At 34.5% G+C, this 21,334-nt stretch overlaps 1 protein-coding gene and 1 long non-coding RNA gene across 4 annotated transcripts; one reads left to right on the top strand and one right to left on the bottom strand.

Annotated features, from left to right (window-relative positions):
- Window positions 1-8,186: 8,186 nt before the first annotated feature.
- LOC126876833 (uncharacterized) lies at window positions 8,187-14,605 on the bottom strand. Its single transcript, XR_007694547.1, has 5 exons — window positions 14,567-14,605; window positions 9,717-9,901; window positions 9,148-9,316; window positions 8,640-8,873; window positions 8,187-8,488 (listed from the first exon to the last, which is right to left on the bottom strand). It is a non-coding gene; the product is annotated as an uncharacterized LOC126876833 (long non-coding RNA).
- On the top strand, window positions 11,166-15,901 carry LOC126876826 (venom serine protease Bi-VSP-like). Of its 3 annotated transcripts, none has more exons than XM_050639696.1 (5): window positions 11,166-11,379; window positions 12,799-12,996; window positions 13,167-13,262; window positions 13,335-14,158; window positions 14,576-14,652. In XM_050639696.1, exons 1-4 carry the CDS (start codon window positions 11,277-11,279, stop codon window positions 13,355-13,357), a joined length of 420 nt encoding a protein of 139 aa, XP_050495653.1. In that variant the 5' UTR covers window positions 11,166-11,276; the 3' UTR covers window positions 13,358-14,158; window positions 14,576-14,652. The 3 variants fall into 3 exon arrangements, 2 of the variants coding, with proteins under 2 accessions (XP_050495653.1, XP_050495651.1); XM_050639694.1 differs by having other exon boundaries at window positions 11,226-11,379; window positions 14,569-14,678; XR_007694542.1 differs by lacking the exons at window positions 11,166-11,379; window positions 12,799-12,996; window positions 13,167-13,262 and adding exons at window positions 15,526-15,621; window positions 15,698-15,901 and having other exon boundaries at window positions 13,273-14,158; window positions 14,569-15,313.
- Window positions 15,902-21,334: the final 5,433 nt, after the last annotated feature.

Genomic DNA, 21,334 nt, shown 5'->3' on the forward strand with positions numbered 1-21,334 from the left:
GTTTCTCTGTCTTATTCAATCCCGGACGAGCCCCCACTTGTAATATCGGAATATATTAATAATGGATTGAAAATACAGATATTAGTTAGACAGAGAAACGATGTTTGATTAACAGGAAAACTAAATGCAACGCTCGTATTTACAACAAATAACTTGACAACTATTTGGTAACTCTCTCTCTCTCTCTCTCTCTCTCTCTCTCTCTCTCTCACTAGCAACTCTAACACTCGACAACACTCGCAACTCAATTCTAACGGCTCTATGCTTCGACGTCTCGATCAACTCTGATTCTCGCAACACGCACACTTTTCGATTCGCCTTGGATAGCGAAACCGACCTTCTTCTAACGCGTTTTTAAAACGCGATGGCGCTATCACTTTCTAAAAGCGTCGTCTTTACATTTCCGATGGCCACGGGCACACCCGACTGCCAGATATACAATGTATTATAAGAGTATCATTACCATACTTTTCATGAAAAGAGCAATTTTTCTTGATAACTATACTCTGTAACATAGATTGAAGTCGCTGATTTGATCCCTCTGATATCGTTGTCTTATGAGAGTCTCGCCTGGTCTTGATTGGTTCTGTTGACTCTTATCGTTGTGAAAAATCGATTCGTTGTGTACCTTTTTTGTATAGAGAATTATTTTGTGGTAGAATATAATGTTGTAATATTTGTGGTCTTTACTTTACTAATTTTGTCACTGTGCCGCTCTTTGGTTAGTTGAGCGATTCATATTCCGCATATATTCCGTACTTGCTTCGCTTGGTACTTTTATAATTTTCGCAGTTACAATAAAAAATTTAATTCTTAACAGATTAAAGATTTAACCTCTTGCTTTATAGTGTACAATAATTTTTTTTTTTTTTTTTTTTTTTTTTTTATAGGTTATGTGATCCATAGTTTGAGTAAGTAGTACATATATATATATATATTTACGTGACAAGCTTTCATTTCAATCTATATTTAAGATTAATATTTTATCAGTTTCTGTTCGTAACAACATCGAAGTAGTCAATAAGTTTGAAGAGTATAATTAAGGAAGTTATGAAGCAAGAGGTTAAGAACAAATTCTGAAAGAGGTTATGTACAACTCAGTAGTACTGCTTTACATTACTTTGCGAATTACTTTTCAAGCATAAAAATAGTTTAACAGCCATTTATAGTTACTTCCTTACCATTACATTCATTAAATTCGTTTGATTTTGTAAACAAAATAACCACGCTGACCAGTCTCTTATTTAAAATAGAATTATTTTGTCATATATCCAACAGTTTACTTTCTCTTCGTAAATATTATTAATAATTTTATCAATTTCGTATACTTCCATACTTCGTATAAGTGACAATGAATCAGAAGAGTTTCATGGCAATATTGAACAACATACAGTCAACTACAACACCATTAGATACATCCACCATACAGTCAATTACAACACCATTAGATAACAGCAATACAATAGATTATAATTTTCTACGTGTCATTGATTCATCATCATCATTTTCCATTTTTTTAGCATATGTAAAAACCATCCAATTTAAAGTGTTTAAATAACAATAGCCTATACAATATAATTTTATGTAAAAGAATTGATTATACCGTGCTTTAAAACCGTGCTTTAAAATCGATATACGCTGAAACAATACATCCCTCTGCGCTTCCAATTTGTTTTCGCACGAAGAATCAGTCCACTCATTCAAGGACTACGAAAGTTCTACTGGGATGAATGAAAACTTTTGTCTGACCCGGTGTGTATACACAAGATGCGCGAATCTCGAGTACAGCTTGCATTAATTAAAGTAATTGGTTGGTTTGGCTCTATATATATTCTTACTCTATATATACTTATATGTACTCTATATATATTCTCTATCTTATATATACCATAAAATATTTCGTGAAATCGCGTATTCGTGTCTAATGTCAGGGATTCTCTTTCCATAAGTCTGCGTTTTCTATATTATCTTTCTTCCTTATCAGTAGGCATTCTCACAATTTGTGATTAATACTGCTCGTACAGGAATGTTAGGTTTTTGACGTTGTAAAATTTCACGTGAAATAATAATGCCTATATATTGACTAATTTATCAATTAATTAAATCCGTGTATATCAAGTTTTCTATAATTTAGTACTTTCGTGTAACTACAGAAATTTGATGCAATATAAAACTTGATTAAAACAGCGATTCATTGGGAAACGAGAATAATGATGCAAATATCTTTGTATAGTTTTTATATAGGATTTCGATCGCATAATTAATCAGTATCTACTTACCAATCTTTAACTGAAGAATGTGAAGAAGGGCTGGCGGTATATAGACCGCAATTACGATCGTTTTCATGTAAATTGCCAAGCTGCTGTACATGTTTGTTATTCGTAAAAAGTTGCTATGACAAGCGGAAAGAAATAGACAATCCAGAAGTATCTGCAATAGAAATCAGAATACACTCGTTTTCGCATGGTTGGATCAATTTCGCGTGGGACTAACCTGATTGAACCTAACGCGGGATAATTGTGTTAGGGAAGTGATACATTTACACTGTACATGAGAGTGTGTGTGTAAGGGCCAGAGGGCGTCAAGGTCTTAGTGGAGACAAAAGACTGTTGCCAGATGTTAGAAGAATCTAGTATAGTCGGTTGGCGACAAGCGTGCGTGCAAGACGTTCTTCAGAGTGTAATATAGATGTATAACTGTTGCGTGGGAAATATAGTCAATTATTTGTATTCCCAAATCCTCGAATTTCCTTAACATGGTAGCAGAGCGTGGTTACTAGTTTTGCAAGATATTTAGTGCGTGGTTACGATCTTGCGAGTGAGTTTTCAGTAAAGAAAAAAAAACTTTCAGAGGAACAAAATATACTTCGAGCACGTAGGAACGCTTGAGTAAGAAAAGAAAAAAAAAAGAAGAATCAATTAAAATGGAGAGATCGGAAATCATGATACCTATATTCGATGGTGAGGATTATGGAATGTGGAAGCAAAGAATCACGATGTTTCTCAAATATAAGGAATGCGAGGTTGTTACAACTAGAATGAAGAACGAAAGAGACGATGAAGACTGGGACAAAAAGGATTTGAAGGCGATAAATATAATTTATAGTGCAATATCGAACAGACAATTGGAGTATGTTAGGGAAGGAAAAACGGCGTATGATATAATAAAAAGGTTCGATGAAATGTACTTGAAAGAGTCGACGGCACTGCAGATCGTATGCAGAAGGAGATTGGAAAACATAAGACTGGAGAACTACACTGATTCAGCATCATTCTTTAACGATTTCGAAAAATTAATAAATGAATTAAAAAGTGCGGGCGCACAAGTAAGTGAGAGGGAAAAGCTGAATTACATGCTGAATACGTTACCCGAAGAATACAGCTACATAGCGGACATAATAGACGCATTGAAAGAAGAGAATCAAACGGTAGCGTATGTGAAAAATAAAATAGAAATAGCAGAGAAGAAAAATAAATCCAATCGAGGAGAAAGGCAAACCAACGCCTTTTCTGCAAAAAAGGAAGGATGCTTCAGATGTGGAAGATTAGGACACTTTGCGAGAGAGTGTCAAAATGGCGTCCAAGCGGGAAGCAGTAACGGCTATTGGCATGGGCCAACACGTGGTCGAAACAGAGGAAGAGAGAACAAAGGCAATACGAGCAGAGGACGTGGAAACTTTCATCGTCAATCAAGAACCGGCACGGGCGAGCATGGAAACTCAAGAGCAGGCATATGGACAGCAACGGCGCACGCAGCAAACAGCAGTGAGACGAATGAAATAAGTAAGAACGAAATAGTGTGGCTATTAGATAGCGGTTGTACCGATCACATAATTAATAATATAAATTATTTCGATAAATCTATCGACCTAAAAGAACCGGTAAATATATATTTAGGCGATAATAGACCGATAAAAGCGACAAAAGTTGGGAATGTTATAAGTTATTTTGAAGCATTCGGAAAACAAAATAAAATAAATATGAGGAAAGTATTTTACGCGAAAGAAATGTCCGCAAATTTGATTAGTTTAGGTAAACTAACAGACAATAAGAATACGGTTATTTCCAAACGAAATATTGCGAAAGTAATAGATGAGGATAATATACTTACAGCTGTAGCGTTCAAAGAGAATGGGACATATAGAATAAAAAGTATATTGAAAGGGAAGAAGCACTTAGTAAACAGCGCCGAACGTAGTGGTATGAGTAAAAAGGAAAGATGGCATAGGATGCTAGGACACGTAAATTTTAAATATTTAGAGATTTTGGGTAAAGAGCAGCTAGTGACTGGCATACCGAATGAATTTGAAAAGGAACTTTTGAAATGTAGGGTGTGTATAGAAAGCAAAATGCATAACTTACCTTTCAAAAATAATCGAACTAAGGCTAGGGAAATAATGGAAATTATTCATACGGACGTATGTGGTCCCTTTAAGACTACCGGATTCAATGGAGAAAAATATTTCATTTCATTTATCGATGATTATAGTAAAATAGCTAGGATCTATTGTATAAAATCAAAAGATGAGGTCTTTGATTCTTTCGTACAGTTCGTAAATGAAGCCGAAAATTTAACGGGCAAGAGGTTAAAAATATTAAGATGCGATAATGGTAAAGAATATTTAAATAATCGAATTTATAAATTTGCTAGGGATAAAGGTATAAGAATAAATAATTGCCCAACATACGTACATGAATTAAACGGGACAGCGGAAAGGTATAATAGAACAGTGATGGACATGGCGCGTTGCTTGTTAGCGGAAGCGAAAGTACATAAAAGGTACTGGCCGGAAATAGTTTGAAACACCAGCTCAGATAAATGACCCTCTAACTTACCTTTGTCCTCATCGACGTCAGTGATTTTAAAGCTAGTTATAAAGTGCACTTCTCAGCCAGCGTCCACGGCAGTCAATATTATTTAACGGGTCTTAACGCGATGTAAAAAGGGAAAAAGGAGGAAAGAAGGAACAGGGAAGCAAAGAGGAAAAACGAATTTTTCATTTTCTCGAAACTGGATCAAGTTTCAGGCTGCTCGCCAAAGAGTCTGTAGCTAACGAGACAAGATTAGACAAACCACGCTTTAAAATCCCCACAGAACTATAATAATCCTCGAAATCAATACGATTCGTCGATCCATCGCCTGATTAAAAAATGAGATAGGATGAAGCTCACTAGTCGGCCTTTGAACTTTCAATAGTGATTCTCTGTAAATGCTTGAAATTGACGCTTGGATTCTTTCCAGATTAACTAGCTTTGCCCCTCCCTCCCTTTATCTATTTTCTTAGATCGACTTAGACTGCCACAACATATTATCTTTCTTCTTTTCTTTTCTTTTCTTTTCTTTTCTTTTCTTTTCTTTTCTTTTCTTTTCTTTTCTTTTCTTTTCTTTTCTTTTCTTTTCTTTTCTTTTCTTTTTAGTGGTTAGAGATAAATTTTTCATGTCCTGACTGATAGTTATTTAAAAATACGATATCGCGATTGCTCGTCAAATTTTAAGCCAAGATCTTGACGTAATATTACACAAACTAGCCTCGCTATGTGTAAAACAAAAATAATTCATGCCCGTAATAAAACCGCTGAAAACGAGATCGATGTCAATGAAGTTGACAATGAGGTACGTGGTAGTGATAAAAGTCGATTAATCTTTCTTTTCGAAAATTCAGAGATTCATCCGTTACGGGTTCCCTACGTACTCGTACAAAAAAAATACAGGACAGTTAGAAGTACAATTAATTGATCCTAACATCGCCGTACAAGGAGTCCTAATAGACTTCGCGAGCGCAGAGTAGTACGTGATAGAACAAGCGACTTAATTACAGCCAAAAATCATAAAGCCTAGTAATTCACCGTTCGCGAGCCCCGTGTTACTCGTGAAGACGAACAATGGTTCAGATAGATGATAGGTAGATTTTCGAGAACTAAATAAATATACGGTCGCGGATCGGTATCCTTTACCCCTCACTGCGGATCAAGTCGCGAGATTGCAAAAGCGAGATATTTTATTATTCTGGACATGGCCGGTGGGTTTCTCCAAATCCCTATTCATCCTAATTCTAGGAAGTATACAGCATTGATTACCCTCGATGAACAATTTGGATAATAAGTTGTTGTTTTCTTCGAATTCTTTTGTGCCTTTGTTCGATCCATTCTAAGTTGATCTAAGAAAATAGATAAAGGGAGGGAGGGGCAAAGCTAGTTAATCTGGAAAGAATCCAAGCGTCAATTTCAAGCATTTACAGAGAATCAAGCGGGCTGGTTAAGGTCGTGAGTTGAGCAATTATCCCGCGTTAGGTTCAATCAGGTTAGTCCCACGCGAAATTGATCCAACCATGCGAAAACGTGTATTCTGAGTGTATTCTGATTTCTGTTGCAGATACTTCTGGATTGTTTATTTCTTTCCGCTTGTCATCGCAACTTTTTACGAATAACAAACATGTACAGCAGCTTGGCAATTTACATGAAAACGATCATAATTGCGGTCTATATACCGCCAGCCCTTCTTCACATTCTTCAGTTAAAGATTGGTAAGTTGATACTGATTAATTATGCAATCGAAATCCTATATAATGGCTACAAAAAATATTTGCATCATTATTCTCGTTTCCTAATGAATCGCTGTTTTAATCAAGTTTTATATTGCATCAAATTTCTGTAGTTACACGAAAGTACTAAATTATAGAAAACTTGATATACACGGATTTAATTAATTGATAAATTAGTCAATATATAGGCATTATTATTTCACGTGAAATTTTACAACGTCAAAAACCTAACATTCCTGTACGAGCAGTATTAATCACAAATTGTGAGAATGCCTACTGATAAGGAAGAAAGATAATATAGAAAACGCAGACTTATGGAAAGAGAATCCCTGACATTAGACACGAATACGCGATTTCACGAAATATTTTATGGTATATATAAGATAGAGAATATACATAGAGTACATATAAGTATATATAGAGTAAGAATATATATAGAGTATATATAAGTACCAAAAATACATCCTAAGACGTGTATGCGATCTACGCTGTATGGGACGTGTTATAAATGGTTTCCGCTACTCAACCGCATTTGAATTTGTGAACACGATCGAACAATTGACACGAATTATTAATTCCCGTCTCTACTCTAGTAACGATTTGCTTTGGAACGAGGTCGAATCGTTCTGATTCCGCGCATGATTAACAAATAAGTACAGAGGACATCAATTACTTGGATGGCCTTCCTGAAACTTGATCCAGTTTCGAGAAAATGAAAAATTCGTTTCTTCTCTTTGCTTCCCTGTTCCTTCTTTCCTCCTTTTCCCTTTTTACATCGCTTTGTTTTACATCGCAATTTACATTTATTTGTAAAGTTTGAATCTCCTCGATATTGAAGATGTTGAAGCTGCAAGTATGTATTTCATTTTAATCCATTCGAGACCGAGATTTAATTGTAAGACGATACCTAGGTGTCGCTACGATTTGAATGTTTAGTTAGAATGATTCTGTGTTTTACTCTCTCCAGGGTATCCTTTTCATACTTTGATTTTAAATCGATGACAATCTTAAATAGTATGCCTCATATTTTTAAAATATAAAATTATATACTATGTTATTCTATAATGTATTATGTACAGTTAAATATATATATATAATAATTCTATATTGAAAAAAATATGAAATTAACATGATATATACATTACTACGTAAGTTATATATAAAATATGTATATTATACCCTTGCCTACTGACTGATATGAATTTCTTTCGGTCTCGAATGCGTTAAAAGAGAGCGCAAAGAAGGCGAAATTACTTATTGTAATTAGTAAATCGACCTGAGAGGCAGACAGATACAAGAAAGAAGGAATATTATATTAGCGGCATTATCATGTTTTTGCTCTCTTTAAGTCTTTCATCGAGACAGACAATCTACAGGTATTAATCGACCAATTTCTCCAAGCTGATAACTTCGAATTGATGTTTCTATATAAGAAGTGTTATGTGTTAATCTGTCTAAATGTTTAAAAGGTGTTATAAATTAAATGTTGTTAAACGATACGTAATTGCCTTTTGATCGTAAATTTTACTATCAAGGGGTCTTTTATGTATGCGTAATCATTGTGAATTATAACAATTTATGTGATCGATATTAAAGGTGTTTAAAAGCATGTAGTTTTTTTCTATATTACTATTCTCCTATATTATTATCCTATATTATTATAGCATTCCTATATTATTATAATATCCAATTACATGTTGATACACAAGATATACAGATTATTATTTATAACGTTTTGGTTTTCTTAATTGAGTCATTCATTTAGTACAAATGATAAGAAATTAGTAATAATTCACAAAAAAAGGATATCGTAGTAGAAATATTATAAAAAAACATTTTCTGTTTTAGTGTAGAGTTACTCCTTCTTACAGACAGTGTCGTACAAATCTGTACGTCTCTGAGAAAATGTAGGTATCTGAGCCCTTACTTCCTCAACAACTTTTAGATCTGATAGAAAAAAGAAACATACGAAGTAATAAGTAATGCTTACTAATAAATTCAACAAATACAGAGGAAGATGGCTAAATCGATAAATTAACGAGACTAAAAATTAATTACATCATGGATCTCTCGCTTTTAATTTTAAGCTGTAAATTACCGATATCGGTGACTGCCATATTCTCTTGAGTTTCCAAATCGTAAAGAATCTTTCCCCAGGGATTGGTCAACTGTGTATGTCCCCATGCGACGTAACTTGCTTAAGGAACACGAGCCGGTGATATGCAGGCAACGTATAATTGATTATCATTCGCTCTGAAACGCTGAAGTAATGACCAGTGCAGTGGTCCAGTGGTCATATTGAATGCCGCTGGATATATCAGCATTTGGCAACCTAACCCAGAGAAGCAGGAAATATGAAGCCACCGAATACCAATTAACTTCGTAGTTGCACGATTCACATTCCATCATTTCTGAATATGCGAGGACAGTCCTCTTATTGTGCTTTTAATTCTTTTATTTGTTTCATTTTCAGCAAATATACTGGTTTTTTAAATTAAGCTTCTTTTTATACAGAGTTACAGATTATATTAATTTTATATAGAATATATTTAAGAAAGATATTTAATTTTTTGCTAGTTAAGTATTGATCGATTAAGTTACTGTACCTTTGTTCCGATAAATGCGTGCCATTTCCTCGAATCTAATATCATAGCAAATGCCAATACCTATTTTGCAGCCCTTCACATCGAACGTCGTTAGGGAGTTACCAGGACTGAGTGAATCACTCTCTCGAAAAGTAATCTTATTAGGAATGTCGATGTCGAATAGATGTACCTAATAACATAAAAATGTAGTCGCTAATTCTATTGCTGCAACTTTTGTAATTTAATATCAAAGTTACCAACTCCTAAACTTTAATTATTTTTTATTTAATAACTGACAGCGTTTTTATCACTTTCTTTTATTAAAAAATCCTATCATTTAATAATGTTTAAAAAGGAGAAAAAATAAGTATAATAATATTTTAAGTATGTGAAAAATTTATACAACACAAACACATTACAACAAAAATGGGCGTTTCCCGTATCATAACGTATTTTATAAACCGTAAATTATAGAATTGGTTATAGTATACGTATGTACATATGTATATTCCTAAATTATTCCTAGATAGAGTCACTTTCTTCGCCCCAATATTTTCAAATTCAAAGCCATAAAGGAATATATTACTTACCTTTCGGTGTTTTGCTATCAAAGTTCCATCGGGACCCCAAATAGTACAGGTATTGTACAATTTATCGCCCCCTATTTCAGGCATCGTACCACCAACTACATAGATGTTGTTTTCTTTAGCTGCGTTCGATGAAGCAACGCTCGTTTCACCATCAGGAATACTCTCGGCGTATTTTGGAAAGTACTCTGCATTGCAATATTTCAATTAATGAAAAATAACTGTCTTTTGTTCCAACCATAAATTAAATTGAAATGTTTGTCAGTTTTTTATTTTTTAAATTATTAAAATAACTAAGTTTTATATTTCGACTTAATTAAATATGCAATTACTTAGCTAATAGTATATATAATAAATTGTTTCTACAGGTTCAAAATGAAAAATGAATATTTAGAAATATTTAATTACGACAATGCTATTTGTGTTAGCATCAGTGGCTTGTTACTCAACGACTTTGCTAGTACTTTTTCAAACATAAAGTTAGTTTTCAATTAACACTTATACTAGAGGCGGAATTATAAATGCAAAATAATTGATAATACTAATTTATAAGTACCTAATTATTAGTATCTTAAAAAATATATTTATACAAAAATCACGATAATCATGAAAATGGGGAAATCCTATATTCTCGAATCAATTCACAATTTATTTTGCATATTAATTAGATTCCGCGCTCATCAGTACGTACTCACTGGCGACATCGAGAAAATTCCTGTATCGGCAATTCCTCGTACGACCAGAGGATCGGAAATATCAAAGGATATTATGGCGCAGCGCGAGTGGAGAAACAGAAACATATGAGCTTAACACCGTAATACTCTTATCATAGAAATAGAAGCAGTCCTCAATTCCCGCCCTCTAACTTCTATCTCCACCGATCCAAATGATCTCCTAGCCCTCACTCCCGGACATTTCCTCATTGGCGATTCATTAATGTGCTTACGTGATCGAGATTTCAGGGACATTCCATCGAACCGACTCTCCAAATGGCAGCATATCCAACAGCTTAAACAACATTTTTGGAACCGCTGGCATAAGGAGTATTTGAACGAGCTAACCAACCGCAATAAATGGAGCAAGGGTGGACACAGCATCCAAAAGGGCACAATCGTCATCCTCAGAGAGGACAACGTTCCCTCCATGCATTGGCCTCTGGGCCGAGTTATCAAGATTCATCCAGGCGCCGATGGTGTCATCCGGACAGCTACAGTTCAGACGGCAAAGAGCATTTTGGATCGGGGCGTCAAAAGGCTTGTCCCACTGCCAATTCAACCCGATCTCGAGAAACCCGAACAACTAGCCACCGAGACGAAATAAGATGGGAACTTCAACCACACCTCCCTAGTTTGATCGGTACCCTCTCAACGGGGGGAGAATGTTACGCCATGCGGCTTACCATAGGTCATATTCTTAACTATCGATCGCGGCACTATAATGTCGCAGACGGATCGTCGTGTCTGCCCGGCAAACAAACATTGTAGTGGCAAGCGCATGGTTCATTAAGCAGGGCGACTTCCAGAAACGTCGACTCGTGGCCCGTATTTTACCTCGCGTAAAAGAATGTGGCGTGATCCGAACGTAGTGGGGGTCGCCTTCCAGAAAAAACGAAAAAAATCGAAAGGCGTTCAGAACTTTTCGAGATGTCGAACCGTCAACACATGTGGTATGTCGCGCATTACTTATCAACCAAAACGCAGTTACATTTTTTTTGTTCCATTTATATCTTTCTAGTTAATAAGTTGTTGAAATAAACATTAATTTATTTGTGTTAATTCTGTGGAATTTCGTTGAACTACCCTTATTATCATAATCGAAATAAGGGGATCGATCAGTTCGTGGCGTCGATTATTTAATCGTAACGGGAACTTACAACTCTCGTTGACGTGCTATCTCGCGATCGCGTCTCTCCGCGAACGGTCGAAACAAAATGATTCACACTAAAAACTGTCCTGAATTCCTAAGAATTTATTTACCGCAAAACTGACAAAGTGTTTATTTAAAACATGAGGTTGAAGGTAGTCCTTTTCTTTCATTTCATTCATTTTCATTTTCTTTCTTAAGTATGGCTAACACAATATCTAATCAATTAAAATTTTATATTTTCACGTGAAAAGTTTCTTTAGATAATTATTATCAACATGATGACTAACTCTTACGGATTAATACGTGTCTGTAGGGCAATCCGGTGGACTTGATCGGCCTTTTACTTCGAAAGTTGAGTAATCGGTGTCGCTTTCTTACGCATCTTTGAACTGTATAAATGTTTTAAAATTGTTTGATCCAGAATGTACCACACCGGACAATCAAGAAGGCAGGTGCCTTGACTACAGAAAATGTAAACCTCTGCAAGAAATATGGCAGATACAGTACCGTACAGCCACCGATTTTTATAGACGATCAGTGTGCAGATACCAGGGCAATGTTACGATCGTTTGCTGTCCGAACGATCCAAACAAAGAGAAGAGAGAAATTTTAATAAAAACTGTGTATAAGTATAAGGCTTTGCGACCACCATACTGTGGTTTTAGCAACGTCTCTCATACCAGGGTGGTCGATGGTAAACCAGCTGAACTTGGTACGTTTTATGTCTTTCTTTCCGATTAATAATAAGCCATTTACTGCAAAGAATGAACTTTAAAGGCATTAAACAGCACATCAATGTACATTTCAATTAGACTAAATAATAATGCTATGATTTTATCGGTAGTAACTTTACTTATTAACTTGAATTATTTCTTTCTTTTACTTCATGTTAGGAAGAGTATCTTTTTGCTTGAAATAAAAAATTGATATAGGAGTAATAATATGGATAGAGATCAAAAACTGTTAGGGCAGAAATTACACGTTTGAACTTTATAGTTCAGTATAGTTCAAATAGAAATTATATAGAATTATTTAATAATTTGTATTCCACTGGAATAAAAATTTAATTTCTGTCTTTATCAAATCTCTATTTCAGAGTATTTGTACGTATGTACTTATCGTCTGCTGTATGATCGAATATCGAATAGGTAATAATCGTTGTTACCCGTTATGTGAGAAAAAATTATGTATATTCACAACTATGACTATTGCATTTTAGGCGCTTGGCCATGGATCGCTGCATTAGGTTTTCGTAATCCCCGAAACCCAGACAAACCACTATGGAAGTGCGGAGGTTCCCTGATATCGGCTAGGCATGTTTTGACCGCAGCACATTGTGCACATATGGATGGAATAGAAAACATACACAATCATAATATTGCCATTCTTAGATTGGTGGAGGAGGTGCCATTTTCGAGTAAGTCCTCAAATATATATATATATATATATGCTATTGAGTATTACTGAAGTATCATATCCTGAAATTTCTTACTGTACACATATATTGTGTCATAAAGCGTGTATAATTCTTTCTCATACTTTTGGTCATTGGTTTCCTGCATTTTCATTTATTTTTTTATTTTTCAGGGTACGTATATCCCATTTGTACGAAAGAGCCCCTACGAAAGAGCAACTTCGTCGGCTATAACCCCCTTGTTGCTGGATCGGGAGCATTAAGATATAATAAGTGATATCAATTTTATAATAAAATTAAATAGTTCCAGTCTTAAATATCTTTCTTATTTTCTTCGTAGGACGACCACGACGTAATGCATTAATGGAAGTACAAATGCCAGTGATTAAGAACGCCGAATGCAAAATAGCTTATTCCAAATTTCCTAATGCACCTGATATCACTGATGGTATAATATGCGCCGAACATGCTCAGGGTGGAGAGGATTCTTGTACGGTAATTAAGTTACAGAGTTACTACAAACTATACGGTATCTGAAGACACGTCGATTCGAATTAACATCAAATCGACGTCTTAAACATTAAAAATAATAGATAAACACAATTTAATAGTTTTGCCCACTTCTCACACCTCGTTATGGTATTTAATCTAATTTCCTTCTAATCTTAGTTTTGCTCAAAATACATATAACATGTACGTTATAAATTGGAGTATTTCAATACACAAATCAATAGAAGATTATTACTGTATATAAGTATAATTTCAATACAATTCGATCGATATATTTCAGTATCTTTGATTAAAAATTTAACGATCCTTTCAGGCTGACCGCGGCGGACCACTGCTGATACAACATGAATTAACCTCGTATTTAATAAGTATTGTGTCTTATGCTTATAAGTGCGGCACAGCTGGGTATCCCAGCGTTTACACTAGGGTCACATCGTACCTTGACTTCATTCTCCAAGCGATGCAATAATATGATATTACTGTTCCATAAATATCATTGTGTAAAAAACGTAAAGTTGGATTTTCTTATTGTGGAGATAAGAAACAGCTCAAATTTACATTGTTTTGTACGTTACAAATTATAGGCTTAAAATGTACGAAATGTAACTTTGAAACGACACTAATTTTTTACGCACGATAAACCTCCACGACTTAGGTATGTAAAGATGATAAACGTGTATTAATTCTATTAATTTGGTAATAATAAACCAACTTTCTGAGAAGTTCTGTAAATTTCGTTTCTGTTGTATCAAGAGAATAATGGAATATTCCACTTAGATCGTATACTTCTTGTACGTACGTACAAAATTTTCCGGCTAATCTAAAACACTTCATAAGATAGAGAGCTTCTGGAAATTCGGACACAGAGAGTGCATAAAATACAAGATAAGTCTCGTGTCTTTCAAAATTATTTTTTATTCGCTAAAAACGTCCTGTGTACTCATGCAATCACATGCAACCTCGAAACTTCACTTATTTTTTATCACTTTCCAATTCAATACACAGTTTCAGCATTTTTGACTATATGTAAGAGAAATTTCCATTCAGCCAAAGGTGTACTTACAGATTATAGATTCCTATACGACTCTCAGTAAAAATTTATCCGCACTCCAGATAGTTAAAACTTCTGTCGACCGTATTGATCCATCTGCACTCTTCGTATGACGTCAATATCTGTTCAGTGCTGCTGCGCAGGTTTCTTTGTGTTACGTCAATTCGTTTGTGACCGTTGCGCGAGTAATGGCGCTTTGCAATGGTGATTTGCAGGAAAACAGTGCAGGATGCTGTGATTCGTTTCTTGTGGTCGGAGGTTATGTTTGATGCCTATATTTATCAAAGATTTAATGCACATTATGGAGAAAGTGTTTTGTCACGAAGTGTGTTTGAATGGGCACAAAAGTTCAAAGAAGATCGCACGAGTGTTATGAAAAAACAGCTGGACGCCCGTCCACATCCACGATGACAACATTGAACGTGCTCATGAACTTATGCTCTATGGAATAGACGAGTGACACTGGATAATGTGGCAAATCATTTGCAAATCAGCCACGGCTCTGCTTATGCAATAGTGCAGGACAGATTTGGATTTTAAAAAGTTTGTGCGAGATGGATGCCGAAAAAGCTGATGAAAAGGTGAAGACGACGATGCATTCGTGGTTCGCAGCTCAGCCCAAAACATTTTTTAATGAGAAAATACAAAGGTCCTTCGGCAAATGGACAAAGTGTATACAGAAATCGAGTGATTATGTCAAAAAATGATGTATGTCTTTTTTGACAATTGCTTAAAATAAATTCTACACCGACAGAGCGGGTAACTTTTTACTCACCCTCGTAAGACACTTAAATTTCCAATCTATTATGATGAATAAAAGAGCTTATACTATTAAATCTAATTGTATTTTGTTGCATGAGAGTACACGTGTATGTGATGTACATTACCTTTATATCCCCTTGAACGCTTCAATATTGCGCATATATACTATATTTTGTACAGCTTCTATAAAATTTCGTATGTTTGTTTAGGCTGTTAATCTAGAGGCTGGAGTACAAAGAAGTGGCACAATGATGTGGGCTGATGACATTTATAATTATCAAGGAATCACCCCTACATTCGCTCAGGTATATATCGTTGACTATAACGTATTTAACATATATGATTGTTAGAATATTAATAATTAATTTTTAATTCTATCAGAATTTTAATGAAACTGTCCCTTGGGAAGGAAGAACTGATACCTTGATATCACGGTTTGTACATCCTATATATACGACAAATTTTAGAACATTATATAACGAAGAACCAGATCGTCGTGGCCATGTGATGTGAATAAAAGGACTTGAATTTGATGATATTTTTATAATGTTAGATAACATAACTAAGTATCTTCACAGTAAGATAGGATGACATGGTTTACATGATCTTAATGTTGTTCACTCGAGTGATGATATTATAAGGAAAAGCGTAATATCACAGGTAGGATGATTCATAATTTAGAACTACTAACTCATGTATGTATTAAAAATTAAAGAAATATATTAAATTTTATAGGATATTTATGTTTAGTAACCAGTAATTCAGAGATTGGTATTCATGGTTACTATAACGAGGCTGTAGAAACGCACCCTTTCTTCTTTGCAAATGGTCCTGTATTTATGTCTAAGCCGAAACTGGAACCTCTGAATAATTTAGATTTATTCTTGTTATTTTCTAAAATACTTATCTACAGTATACCATAAGGAATGATACCGTATCGCACCTAATCAAGTGCCTTAAGAAACATCAACAGGATATCACAGTAAGTAATCCCTTATCGACAGATATGTAAGTAAAAGTTATCTGTCATTGTTATACACAATTATGTGTTAGTGTTATACACAGTTATTTATCATTTTCTATTAATTCAGTTGTAGCCACTACAATATCTATGACACTGGTAGTAATTATAAGAACAATAATGATGTTCTATAAGAGGAAATGATGATTAGGAACAAAAACTTACAGGTAAGTCAAAGTATATGTTATTTGCCATTTGAAAAGAAAGTTACTAACTTGGAATTTTTTGATAAATAATAATTGTGCAAAATATATTGGATTTCAAATTTGTCAAAAATTGATATTTAAGAAGCATTGTAATAATATAACATTAATATTTTGATTTTTCAGAAGATATCATGCGGTGGATGGATAATATGCAAAAAATATTAAGCAGTATATGAATTTTCCTATTGCGTAGAGATAACAAAATGAATTTTAAAAAATGTCGACACGGTAATAAGAAATAGCATCATGACAAAGAATATATAAAGACAGTTTCATTTTTTATAAATAAAAATTTGTTGTTCCAGATTTTGAAATACAGTGAAACGTTTAATTAGTATCTTAATATCTTTAAATAATTATTATTTTAGAATCAATTGTAATTGTATCATACGTACTTTTGAATTCGTGCAAGAACATATGTAATTTTGAAGTAGTTATTATTAGGAAACTGTTAGACGCGAACAGTATGCGAAAAGTTAGTATGCAGTGTAATAATTATCAATCAAAACACAAGAATTAAATTCTTGAGGAAAAAATTTCCGGAATTTCTTATTTACATGATTATAGAGAAATCCATAATAAAAAGGAGCTGCTTTCTAATACTTCGCTTCCTTGTAATGCCTACGTTAACAATAATGAGGTTCGACTTTTTGTTTTTAGAGGGATACTGGAAAATTTGAAAGTACAGTACCATTGGGAAGAAAATCACGATATTGAAAACGATATTTGCAAGTAAATTTCCAAAAAATCTGTTTTCAAATTTTCGCTTTCTATTTCACATTAAAAGAAAGGGAGGGCTGCCTTCTTTTTCTGCAAGACAAAACAAACATTCTGAATCTCGTATCAATGAATGATGTCAATAAGTTATTTTTCTTTTCAGATTGAACAATATTCCAGATTTATTCATAATTTCATACTACGCGAAGAATAGACTTTCATAGGTATATAAAGGAAATATTAAGTATAGGAAAACTCTTTTTCGTTGTAGGTGACATATGCTTCACGGTTGAACACATGTATTTTTGAACACATATAAATGAAAAAGTACTCTTATGGAGAAAAAGAATTGATACCTTCGATTGACATTAGATAATGTATATAAACTTATGAACAATCACTATCACTATCAGTTTGTATTTTAGGTGCACACGCAGATTTGTTGGAGTTCTTATAAAATGTACTTCCTGTACGAACGTTTTATTCTTCCAAATTTTACGATACTATGTCTCATATGATAACTATATGGATTAAACGTAATATAAATGATCCGAAAATAGACTCGAACGACATTAATTGTCTTTCTATTTATACCAATATCGAAAATACAAGTAAAGCTGGAGCAATAGTATGCAAGAATGGACTATTTATTATTTTAAACCAAATCATAGCATATTCAGAATGCACAGTATTATCATGAAATGTAAATGAATCAGTTGTAAACGAACGATTTTACTGTAAAATCATTGCCTCCTTTTTTTCATCTGAAATATAGCAGCAATGAGTACATTCTTTTAATATATAATAAAACGAGATATCTTTATAAAGTTACATATGTCATCACTGGTAACTGTTATCTCGTATGACGCCAAATATACCGTTAGTATGGAATGATATTTTTATGAAGATATACTTTAATGATAGATTTTATGAATGAAACGTTATATAAGAAAAATTATCTCTTGTTATTCTATGAAGTGTAGTAGCTAATGAAGATTAATTTTACGAAGTGTTAGAGTAAAAGAGAATTAAAAAATTAAAAAGATCTAAATAAGATTGTTCGTGTGGCTTAATTATCTCAATTCTGGTACACCACTTGTTACATTCTAACTAATTAGCGCTAAACAATAACTTGCAAATATTAAAGATATTAACACCTAAAGGTTTTCAGGAAATTTTATAATATTTGATTATTGTATATCTAGTCATTGATTGATAAAATTTCTTGTATAAGCATAGATCGAGGTTGACGTCATACGCAGATTGCATATCATTGACAGGTATCGTTTTAATTTATTTTATGGCTAGAATCGTTTGAATATTATACGAATAATTATTTCCATTCGAACGATTAATAAATCACGTACCTATAAAAGATATATTACGAAAAAGAGGTGACGAAACAAAAAAATATTGGAAATTCCGTTGTCATTAGATCAATTACTTTTGCAATGATTTTTATTTCCATGTAATTACATATGAAATGGGTAATTCATTAACATCTCCTCGAATCGAATATAATTCGTTACACTTCACAACGATTCAAATAATGGACGGGAAATATATAATAACTTTCCTGTCCTTGCGTTAAAATAGTACTGTACAAATCAGATGATACAACCTAACCCCAACCTAACCCCAAAAAACCCAATTACATCCACATTGCATGACAGCACACTTGCAATGGATTTTTGTGATTTCAATGTCACAGACAATGACACAACTAATCAGAACACGTTCGAGGCTATAGACATTGAAATTACCGCGTGTTTAATACGTTTAAAGCATAAATCTAAATTTCACGCGATTATTTCTTTGTACATTGTGAAACTCTTAAATTATCTTAATCGAATAAATAATCCTAATGTAATAAAACATCTTGAAATAGACCTAGATATCTGAAACAGAAACTCGAAGGATAAGAAATCCTAAAAGGTACTAATCCTAAAATAACAAACTCCTAAATAATAAACAAGTGATAAAACCTGTTATAAATAATAAACCTTACCTGGAATAATCAAATCCTAACTAATCGAAAATAAAATAAGGCAAGCAATTCTTAATCTTTCAAGTAATTTTTCCGAAAACACAGAAAGATAGAGAAATTAAAAAGACGCAGCACAAATTGCAGCACAATGAAAGTTTCGGAGCGATGAATACGATCGTATTAAACTAAATAATTTTCAAAAGTGAAATTACACTGAAACGTATATCGATGATATTTGTCATTTCTACGATCTGTTTCGCTTGATCGTGCTTCTTTTCTGATGTAAATTCAATTTATAATACGAACTAAGTTTCCTTTATTATTATTAGTCCTGCGTCTTTTTAATTCGTCACTTCTTTTATTTCAGAACAATGACGGGCTCCAAGATGCTGTTCGGATGTTTGGCGTTAATTGCTTTTCTGCATCCATTAGTTCACGTTTGTACTTCGAGTAGTACAGCTCAAGGTTTGTACTTCGAGTTGTCTTTTTCCATGCACTTCAAATTCCAATACGATCTGGTCACGTGGCCTTCGTACAATTTCGAAAATTACCTGTTTGGTAATCGTCAATGAAAAAAGAAGTTATGCGTGACCTCAACACATTGAAACAATTTTTATGATTTTTTATTTGCCGGTTGGTCAGCAAGTTAATGGAAAAATTTCACTTAACTATTCGCGTTAATCTCTTCGGTTTAACTTTTGGGAAATGCTTCGTTAGCTTCGGGAATATTCCAACGATTCGTTTTACGTACAAAATAAGCATGATAAATATTACATCACGGTAATGTAATATCGGAATATATTAAAGGTGTAATTTTGTTCGATTAATTATAATTTATTAATAATGGATTGAAAATACAGATATTAGTTAGACAGAGAAACGATGTTTGATTAACAGGAAAACTAAATGCAACGCTCGTATTTACAACAAATAACTTGACAACTATTTGGTAACTCTCTCTCTCTCTCTCTCTCTCTCTCTCTCTCTCTCTCTCTCACTAGCAACTCTAACACTCGACAACACTCGCAACTCAATTCTAACGACTCTATGCTTCGACGTCTCGATCAACTCTGATTCTCGCAACACGCACACTTTTCGATTCGCCTTGAATAGCGAAACCGTCCTTCTTCTAACGTTGTCTATTGTTTCCCTCATACCTATGTAAGAACTACCAACTACGTGCCTTTAGTCACGTAGGCACTCTTAAATGTAAACGAACCACAGAAACACGACGTACACGGTTTTTCTATTTTCAGCCGATCTCCAATCAAAGCTATTCTACGATATTACAATCGGCCTTTCCTGACAATCACATCTGCCCTCAGATGTGCTCATCAGCGCCGCTCGCACTTACATCACTATCGTCAGCATTCCACCATTTCATGTGATCGGCTGCCGTGGAAGTTGTACGTGGCCCTTCGTGCTCCCCCTCTCGCTGCACTATGTATCGGTCATTTCGCAGGACTTTTATCACCCGATACGGTCCAAGAAACTTCGGATGCAGCTTTAGCCCGGGACCCCTCTGCATCCTCTCGATTGCCACTAGATCTCCCGTCCTGTATGCTGTCGCCTTCTTGCGTCTCCTGTTATACGCCCGCTTGTTTCGGATTTGGATCTCCTCAATCCGTCTCTTTGCGTCCGCACGCAGCTGATCTCGTTCCTCTTGGAACACCGCGGCCTGTTCGTCCTCGATGCTACTGCTCCTCTTTCGCTCTTCCTCTATCTTCCTCTCCGTTGTTTGTTTACCCATTTCACTCTTGTCAGGGGCTTTGATCGTCGTGGCAGCATCGTGACATTTTCGTAGGCTCGGTTCGTACATGGAAGACGTTAACAACTTACCATCTACCGAGACTATGATCTCTTCTTTTTCGAAGGTCTTCATGTTCATCGTGTCCTCGACAATCCCATCGTCGTCCTCGTCATCCACATCCTCTGTATATCGATATTATTGGAGGGATTCCGCACGTGCGACTTCCCTTGTCTTTTCGTTCGCCTTGCATTCACTCTCTTCGAGTCTATCCGAAAACTTGAAACAACCCTCGCACCCGCAACGCTATCCTTCTCAGTAAATTCGCAAATATCATCAA

Source organism: Bombus huntii, unplaced genomic scaffold (assembly GCF_024542735.1).
Source record: "Bombus huntii isolate Logan2020A unplaced genomic scaffold, iyBomHunt1.1 ctg00000097.1, whole genome shotgun sequence".
In the NCBI taxonomy this organism is placed as follows: Eukaryota; Metazoa; Arthropoda; class Insecta; order Hymenoptera; family Apidae; genus Bombus; species Bombus huntii.